The sequence below is a fragment of the Thunnus maccoyii genome, chromosome 18 (genome assembly GCF_910596095.1).
Source record: "Thunnus maccoyii chromosome 18, fThuMac1.1, whole genome shotgun sequence".
Taxonomy (NCBI): domain Eukaryota; kingdom Metazoa; phylum Chordata; class Actinopteri; order Scombriformes; family Scombridae; genus Thunnus; species Thunnus maccoyii.
The window spans coordinates 21,949,667-21,959,164 of record NC_056550.1 but is presented as its reverse complement, the minus strand read 5'-3'; the positions used below and the strand labels follow the sequence as shown (position 1 = coordinate 21,959,164).

At 40.2% G+C, this 9,498-nt stretch overlaps 1 protein-coding gene across 1 annotated transcript; it reads right to left on the bottom strand.

The window, feature by feature from the left end:
* Window positions 1-340: 340 nt before the first annotated feature.
* On the bottom strand, window positions 341-9,294 carry stard3 (StAR-related lipid transfer (START) domain containing 3). The gene is made up of 15 exons (XM_042393803.1): window positions 9,194-9,294; window positions 7,662-7,901; window positions 7,474-7,551; window positions 7,078-7,155; window positions 6,900-6,953; window positions 5,998-6,115; window positions 5,805-5,906; window positions 5,607-5,662; window positions 5,401-5,493; window positions 4,156-4,218; window positions 2,522-2,617; window positions 2,334-2,413; window positions 2,102-2,206; window positions 1,864-1,957; window positions 341-1,484 (listed from the first exon to the last, which is right to left on the bottom strand). The coding sequence occupies exons 2-15, from the start codon at window positions 7,872-7,874 to the stop codon at window positions 1,362-1,364; spliced, it is 1,353 nt and encodes a 450-aa protein (XP_042249737.1). The 5' UTR covers window positions 7,875-7,901; window positions 9,194-9,294; the 3' UTR covers window positions 341-1,361.
* Window positions 9,295-9,498: the final 204 nt, after the last annotated feature.

The following is a 9,498-nucleotide window of genomic DNA, read 5'->3' as shown; positions in this document are numbered from 1 at the left end:
ATTTTACCACAAGGCCACTTGAGGTTATTGGCACAAATGATAGCTTTAGTAAGTAAACAGCATCCTCATTTATGAACATTATTATCATCTTCATTTTTTTCTTAACCGAGCTTGATAAATTATCTGCAACACAAACTAAAAACCTCCTGATCTGATTTCTTGTTTTGACCTCCTGTCTGATCCCAGAGTGTGTGTGCAACACAGACGCAGGATTAAAAACTAGAGCTGCAACGATTAGTCGATTAGTCTATTAGTTCATTGAAATTATTGTCGTTTTTTTCATGCAAAAACATCAAACGTTTGAGGATTCCAGCTTCTCAGATGTGAGAATTTGCTGCTTTTTCCTTGTCTGAACATTATAGTAAATTGAACATCTTTGGTTTTTGAGCTGTTGGTCAGACAAAACAAGATATTTGTTGACATCACCTTGGAATCTAGGAAATTGTGATTAGTCTCTCTGCTTTCTGATGTTTTATGGACCAACAGATTTATCGAAAAAATAGTTTAATCGATTATAAAAATCATTAGTTGCAGCCTGTCAGCGAGTTTTAGCACCTTGGGACAGGTGATGAAGTTAAATCAAGAGGCTTTCTCTTAGTGGATCAGTGGTGTCTCCCCCTTGTGGTGATCAGACATCAAGGCGTCTCCTTTCCCCCGATCTATCACAGTGTAGACAAACTATGTGGAAAAAGCTTTTACCCATTCAAATGAAGTGTTTGTTACAGGCATTGCAGTGAAGTGTGGATTTGTTTTAGGGCAGGTGCACCAGAGAACCATATATGGTGCAGTGAAAAAAAAACAAAAAAAAAACAAAAGCAGCAAATCAATAGCTAATAATGTGTGCAGTAAGATAAGGCTCAGAGAGACAGCTGCTTGGTAGAACAAGACTTCAGTCATGCCGTTGCATCAGTTCTTTCCTAATAAGTGAGACAGATGTCCACACAGTGAGAGTCACGTATATCCGGGTCTTCTTGTTTCAGTAAAGTCCACCCTGAGTCAAGATGGCTTCAGGGAACGCAGTTCTCCTCGCATGGTGAGACACAGCAAAACATGTACAGGTCCACGCAAAAAATATGTGTATGCGATCACGCTTAAAACAACTTTGTTGAAGTTGAAGAATGAGGAGGAGCATCGTCTCTCTGGTAACCGAATGACTCCTCTTGTCCAGTGACTGAAACGTCTCACATCTCCTATGCTTAGAGAAGCAGTCTTTTCTGTTACGGTGAGACGTCCCTTCAGCTTACGTGCATCAAAAGGGTGTCGCTACGCCCGTTTTAGGGTTCACAAAAAAAAAAAAAAAACTGTAGTGACGCCTCTCAACCAGCTGTGGCACAGTTAGACATCTCTCCTGGTCTCTTAGTTTAAATGTGTTGGTGGGAGCGGAGAGAGGGCCGCAGGTCAACGATACGTTGGCGTAAATGGGACATGAATTCAAACATGGTGGCAGCCAGGCTCTGGTGGATGAGGTAGCGGGGGAGTCGGCCCTGACAAGATCAAACAAGGAAACTGAGTGTTAATAATAATTCACTCATATTTGCATTTTTTAAATTTATTTTTTTATTTTTCCCTAATTCTATACTGGATTTATTTTTCACTGAGTTCTGTAATTCATGTCTTCATACTTGTTATTTATACGTTTCTCTTAATAGATTTTAAAATAATATCCAGTCGTGTCATTAAAAGCTCTATTTGTTTCTATTTTTCTACATCCTGTCACCATTTACTGCTGCAACAATCCTTTCTATATTCATATCATTCAACTTTCACTAATCTTAAAAAAAAGGTAAAGTGCGTCCCAGCTTGCTTCAAATTACAGAAAATGTTACAGTAACGCTACACTAACCACAAAGTGCACGTTCTCACCTTCAAGTCTGTGTTGAGGACCCAGATGAAGGTGCAGACGGACGGGTTACTGCTGGATTTAAGGACCACAAATCCGCCTGGACCGTTCTCTCCCCTGAGGCGAGCCAATAAAAGGCAGGAGGACAAGACGGAGAAGTTAGAGAGATGAAACTGACACAGCTGCACTTTTATTAAATCAATATGATGGTCTAATTTGCTGGATCAGTGACAAGGAGGCCGGCTGGAGGCGCAGTCTGACCTGACGTAGCGACCGCTCGGAGGTTTGGCATTGTGGTCGGTTGCCATGCCAGCAGACAGGTAGCAGTCTCGTTTGCGTTCCACCCGCCGAACATTAACAAAATCCCTGAAGGAGGAAAAATCAATCACTCATCAATTTACAAGACTGAAGATGGGAAACATAGATAACAAATAAGAAAAAGCCACATGTAGAACACTGAAAGGTAGGTCTGCTGTATGCTGTACTGATGTACCTGGCAGACACAACGCCTCCTGCTGCCCCAGCGGAGACATCGTATGATACTAGAGTGTTGTCGTCAACCCTCTGGAGGATCTGAGGAGAGAGGCAGGAAGCACTGTTAGTCTACACACAACCTAAACAAGTAAAAAAAAGGTTTAAAAGGACAGAAAGATGAATACATAAAAGAATCAAAGTTGTCACCTGGCAGACAGAAACAGTTTTGTTCCACTGAACCATCTTCTCCGGTTGCAAAATCACTTCTTGATACACGAGTTCAGCGGGACACTGCATGAAGGCCTGAACGCACCGAAAACAAACAGCTGTGTTTACAAGACATACATACAAGACATTATATCAAGTGTATGTTGAGGCTGTAAAAATATAGTACAGCATGTAAGAGAAAGAAAGTTGTGGGGGGGGAAAAAGTGTGAAATATGACAAGAAATACATATAAACCTCACACCTAGTGTTTGGATTCTAACCGTATCTGCCAGAACTAAAATAAATATAATCACATTCGTTCTGTGTTGTTCACATGATCTCCTGAGGGAAAAGTCAGAACTATGGAATTAAAAAAAAGACCAAAAAACATTCTCAAGTGTATTTATGATCATCGTCTCTTTAACAAGGAGTCCAGCGTTCCAAGTCCCAACATGGACTTCTGGAAAACTGTTTGTACACGACGATCTTGAGGCATTCATTTAGACACAAACGGGGAACATTCCTCAATTGTGTAACACTGTGTCTTACTGTAATGACTCATAATGGTGCAGTCAGATCAGCAAAAGCAGCTGTATTTAATCATATTCACAGATCAGAACTTTAAAGGTCATGTCACTAAGTTAAAAACTATTTTATCAAGTATTTCTAATGCGGCACATGTGTTAATATTTTCAGACCACCTACGATCACTGTTTTAAACTCAAATCATTCAACTCGACTCAAACCATTTATAACAAAGAAGTACTTTATGTATCATTCACTTATTTTGTCCAAAAGAAAAAGAAGAGTGCACACAGGAGACACTTTGCAACTTCATTGAAATCACCCTGATTATTAGGTCACTTCATAATGTGTCTGCTACTGTTGTAAACAAAGAGGAAACAAGATTCTACAAGTCTAAAGTCAAGTTGATCAATAACTTATCAGCCATTTAGACACGGCAGAAGTGTGTCTAAAAGTAAAATAAATCTGAGCGTGTGGTGGCTGTGACGAGGCCTTCCCTGTAATTTACTGTAATAATGCCATAAATTCAAGCTGTGGCCTTTGAAAAAGCCTTCAGTTATAGAGCATCCTGTAAATAGCGGGCGTGCTCTGTGTTCCTCTACAGGGGAATTATTCATGCTAAAGGAACTCCTTTGTAATGTGACTTCAGTTCCTCCGAATCATGTGTGACAGCACCAGGAAGTCTCTTCATCATCTGATTTAATTTAACACCTCATTAGTCTCAATTACTTTACTACCGCGCCCCACCTAAAGGTCGTTCAAATACGTACACGCCCATTGGCCCACAAAGTGGATTGATTTCAGTTATGGTTAGTGATAAAAAGGGTTTGTGAATGCTGCACTGACATACAGTCTGGCCTCCTCTTTACTGCAGGATTGTAGAGCTGCAATAATCAAATACAGGGGTAAAAATCTGTCTAACATGTTATATCAATGAGGAAATATTTGTGCTAAAACGGCTCAAACCTCAGTTACTACATGATGTGTAAACATGATAAAATGAATACAGTATTATCAGTGTAAATGTGATTCATTTGGGTTGTTACTGGAGCATGATAGCTTCTGGATCACAGTTTCACAATGAGCATACACAGAAATGGCTGCTGTACCTTGAGAATGAAAGTCTTGCCATGGAAGGGAATCTCCAGAGTGTAGACAGAGTCGCCCATGTCCTGATATGAAACCAAATATCGTTAGCATCGTGACACTTTTCACTTCATCTCTTTCCTTTCAGAACAACTAAGGAAAGCTAAATGTCAAAGACAATTAATCAGAACACTGAATGATTTATTTAGTGGTGAAATGTAGATTTTTTTTTTTTTTTTTTACATTTAGTTCATTTCTTAAAATTTCAGATACAGAAAAAGATTATCTACAAATAAACTGAAAGCATTCCTGCAGTGAAAAATGCTGGATGACAAGGTTGGAGTTTCATTTTTGATCTAGTTCCAAGTTCCTAAAATATCTGACTTCATTAAGACCAGAGTGCATGTTTTACATCACTTCCTCTCTGCTTTTCTTACTAGCAAAGAACAACAAAACATCTCACTGACAACACAGCAAATATTTCATTTATCTGCAGAGCTGCAGAGTTCTGTTACTGTCACTTTTTTTATATTTTTTATGCCCTCCAAATAAGGGATTCAAATTAAATACATAGGATCAATACTGGATTCTGATTCATTTAATTGCTATCAAACCCAAACCCACATGGCTGGAAAACAACACAACAATTTGGGATTTTAGTGGCTTGCACTATTTGGGAAAGGAAGATATATCAGAGTGGACTTCAGAGGTCAGAATACTTCATCAGAAGAGCTTATTTGACTGTCAAACAGCTTTAAAAACCTCCTCCTCCCACATCTTTCCCATGTTAGAAATGGGGAGGCTGTATCAGATGATTTCTTCCCGTATTTCTTTTTTTTAACTTCCCGAAAGCCGACATTCACGGCCACTTCATTTAATGATTGACGAGGTATGTGGAGCTGGAAAAGTTGGAGAGCTCTTTTTTTTTTTTTCAATCTTTATACAACTACTTCCGTCTATGAATGCCTTCCAGGAGAGACTGTGTGAAAATGTGACCGTTAGCCCCGTATTTAAATGATTCTCTCATCTCGTCTCCTTTCTGTGCCAGCTGGCTTTCATTCCGCCCTTGAGTGTGGCCTTTTATAACCGCTATAAACACTTTTACCTAGTTTCTACGACATGTTCAACCCAGTACTTTACAAGCACACTCTGCCCCTTAAAGCAGACTACTGAGGAGATCTTTAGTCATGTCTGCTGAAACGTCCTTGACCCAGCATCTTAATTAGACGGGGAGAGGAGGCGTGTCAAATAAAACTCATAACACTCACATTGTTTTTCTCAAACTTCCAGTTGTCCTCCTGGGCGAGGATCTGCTCTACCACAGACATGGCCTCACGACCCTGTCTGACATACTCCTTCTCCTGGAACGAGAGGAAAGTAGAAAAAGAAAGAAAGAGAAAGCAGGAAACCATCAGAGGGAGGAAGAGCAACTAGCAGCACTGAGTGTAAAGACCCTTAAGACTGATGCAGGTACCTGGGCAGTGACGGCACGGCGACCGAGACCCTCCTCATCCAGATCTTCTTCAGAGCCTGCAGACACAAGTCCACAAGGCCAAAATGAGCACAACATGAACCATACAGGACAGACTCTACAAATACACACACACACAGACACACACAATACTTAAGGCTGATCAACAGAGAAAGAAACTAAATCTTCATCAGACGTCACCTGCAACTGATTCAGGTGGAGAGTAGAACTGTCCGTCTGAAACAGCGCGGGGGTAGATCATGGGGGCTCGTTCGCAGGCTGCGTTCACCGCTGCTAGGTAGGCTGAGTGTCAAAGGAGCAAAAAAAAAGTTAAAAAAGGAGAAACAGTTATTTGTTAAGTCGCGTTCAAACTTGACCGGCGTCTTTCTCTCACCTCTCTCATCGTCGGCCTCCTGAGTGAGCACCTTGAAGTCAAGGAACCAGGTCTCCAGCCAGGCCACCACGAACGAGGTGATGGGTAACACATAACCAAAGGCATTCTGGGACAGGAGCTGTGTAGAGAAAGAAGCCATGTCATCCTGAGGCTGGGGGGGGGTATTAAAAAGGACATTGTTGTGTATAAAAAGTTAAATGTAGTGATAGTGTTACGCTCAAAGCGGATTACTCAACACTGTATCGACCTTACAAAGCATCACATGGCAAAATGTTTCAATGCTTCGCTTCACTACGTCAAAAACCACGTGACTTCCCCAAACGAGGCCTTGTTATGTCACACTGGTATCAGAGAGGTGTGCCGCTGGTTTTCCATGCAAGATGCTGCAGTATTTGAAAACAGAGCTGTAGACTATATTCTCTGTTTTAATAATATAGACTTTATTAAACAAAATAACAATAAAGAAAGCAGTAAGACCACTTATAATCTGACTAACTGTTTGATTTCTGTCTCAGATTTACAGTAATTCAGCCGTACAGATGCAATACCAATAGCTGCCCAACAGATGTCGCCATTTCTGACTTCAACTATATAAAATCCCTTGAAACAGTGAAGCATTTTCAATGTAATTGCCTCATATTGATTCAGTGCTTCAGAAAGCTTTGTTTCCCTCATCAGTGGTTAAATGAACCATTTACAGTAAATATCTTTTACATGAAGGATTCAGTACTAAACCGAAGTCGAAATGCATGAAAGAATGATGTCATATAAACTGTTATCAGCCCCATTGTGTGGTCAGGCAGCACATTACTGGCATAAATGCAGAAGTGAAAAAGTTGATGTGGTTTCTAATGATATGCTTGCACCACTTACAACTGTGAAAGTGTAAAAGTGACACTCACATTAGACTCGATGACCTTCACAACAAGGAAGACACTAGTCACTAGAGTGGTAATCTGTGCAGAGGGAAGATTTAGATAGAAGTTATAAACCCATGTGCAGATCTGTAAATATAAAAGATTTCACACGATTTCATTGTGTGTTTTGATTGTGTGTTTTACCGCGACTAAGCTCACTTACCGCGATAACCCACCAGTGCTTCAGCCGAAAAGCGGCGTAACCCACTTGTAGACAGAGGAAACGAAACAAAGCAAGGAGCTGAGACAAGAGAGAAGGAACAGAAGATGAAAATGACCTCAGGCATTTAGTGTGATCACAGTACAGACATGTTGACTTTGCTGATATTTTCTCCTCTTGTGTAAATAAGTTCAAGCATGTGACCAACCTCGATGGCTCATTCGGACAGCATAAATCTGACTACATGACTAATATATACACAACTGATCTCTTATAAACACAAAAGGGTCAAACCTTTCCAAACATGGTCAGGATTATATACTAATACAGATCATTTTTAACGCTTTCATTCAACACTGAAACCAAGTGAAATGTACAGACTCGGATCGACCCACTTACAAAGATGTCAAAGAAGGAAGATTTGAAGTTGTAACGGACGACCTCGTTTTCCAAACTGTCCCAGATTGAGCTGGAGATCTGTGAGAGAACAGAGTCAAACTGAGTCTAACCACTGCTGACCGTCTGCTTCACAATACACATGTAATCCCTCAGTCTCTAAAACTTAACAGATCTTCTGCGTTACTCACATTCAGCTCAATAATCCAAAGCAGGGAGATGAAGAGGAGGTCGAAAGTCACGAAGAGACAGAAGGTGCGGCGGACGTCGGAGATGGCCTTGCGCTCTGCAGGTGGTACGAACAGGTATGGGGAAGGCAGGGACAGTGATGTAGAATAGGATGCGTTCAGGGAGGCGATGGCAGGGAGGCTGCCCCCGAGCTCCCCGTACTCTCCACCCGGCATTCCTGCGGCGAGACAGGAAACTCCCCCCTGCAACAACACAGACAGAGTTGGCAGGGCAACGTTGGTCCTCTTCCGATATTACGTTCAAGCTAACGTTTCTCCATCGGCGATGTTGTTCTTAAAGTCCCCCTCCATTCATGTATGTGTGTGGATGTTTGAGAATGATGTATGTGTGGAGTTTAACACTAGAAAGCCTGATTATTGGAAATCGTTTTTCATCATTGAAAGTGTTTTTTCTGGGGGTTTTTTAGGGAAGTAGGAGACATCATGTGTCCAACAATTTCACTTTTGAAATGAATCATTTTTGCTTATTCATAGATTATGGATTTTTTTTTTTTTTTTAGGGAGAAGGAGTAGATGCCATCTGAAGGATTTTAACGTGGTAATTCTGCTTTTTTTGTGGGAAAAAACATATCACACATGATTGTTCCAACCAGAGGATTTTCACATGTCTGAACATATGTCAGGAGAGGATCTTTAAACAAACAAAACTCCATGACTCAAACTACAGTCAGTGGAGCACACAGAATATTGTGTACACTGTGTGAAAGCTGGCCTGGACTTATCATTTAGGATTAATAATTAGTGAGGCACGCAGACTCAGTTAAACAAACAATGTGCCTTTTAAAAAACGGGTTTAGCTGAGTATATGAGCTTTTACTAAGGGATGCTTGCACTGTGACATCACAATAATTGCCTGCAACAGGAAGACAAGCCTGTTTTCGACAACAAGTTTGACCCTTGTCAACACAGTGACTCACAATCACTTAATGCTAAGTGAGTTTAGATGCTCGCAAGCAATGAACTTTACTCCTGACATTATTTTATCAAAACTATATGCACCATTACTTGAAAAAGGACATCTTTAAAACTTTGAATCTCAGATTAAATGTAATAGTAGTGGTAACTTGGTTTCAGACCCCCTATGTTAACACCCTCCTTCTCCTTTCGTTTCTGCTGAAACAAACAAACAAACGACTGACGGCACTTGAGTTGTATGTCAGGTAAGCTAGCAAGCTAATTCACCGCTGTCAACCAGTGTTTTTAAAGAAAAACCAAGACAGACAGAAAGTATTACAATCATATAGATGATATAACTCCTGTAAACAAGCCTCGATCAGCTAGCTAACTAGCCACTGTTAGCCACTTGCTAGTTAACTGTTGACACCGTGAAGAAGACATAAAAACAGAGACGCCATGACACAAGCGAACAGCAACAGAAAGTAACGCTATGAAACTACAAACTGGAGTTAACCTAACCCACTTTTTTATTTTTTTATTTTTTTCACAAAACCCCAAATTTACAGCATTTAACTTACTTGATTTACCGCATCATCATCGCCAAGCAAGTCTTCCGGGATGACTGTCAAAGAAGAAGAGCTGCGGCAAGATGAATCACTGCCTCGTCAATATTCTTTATTCACTTTTTTAAAGTTGCACTTATTTTTGTCGCTTAATTTTTTTGTATTATGTATCTTTTTTACGTTGTACAATTTTATGTATGCTTGTGTGTTTTGTGTTTTTTCTCCAATACTCCCTGTACTGTTATTTGTAATGTATTGTATATTACTGTGTTGTTAATAAAGTTTTTTTTTTTTTTTTTTTTAAATAAAAGAGGTTAACT

Bases quoted from the DNA above. Each gene is read 5' to 3' on its own strand.
- stard3 (XM_042393803.1), bottom strand. From the start codon at position 7,874: ATGCCGGGTGGAGAGTACGGGGAGCTCGGGGGCAGCCTCCCTGCCATC. The intron at 6,954-7,077 runs GTAAGTGAGCTT...CCCTCTGCACAG, and splicing joins AGCACTGGTGGGTTATCGCG to ATTACCACTCTAGTGACTAG. The intron at 5,907-5,997 runs GTGAGAGAAAGA...TTTGACACTCAG, and splicing joins GGAGGCCGACGATGAGAGAG to CCTACCTAGCAGCGGTGAAC.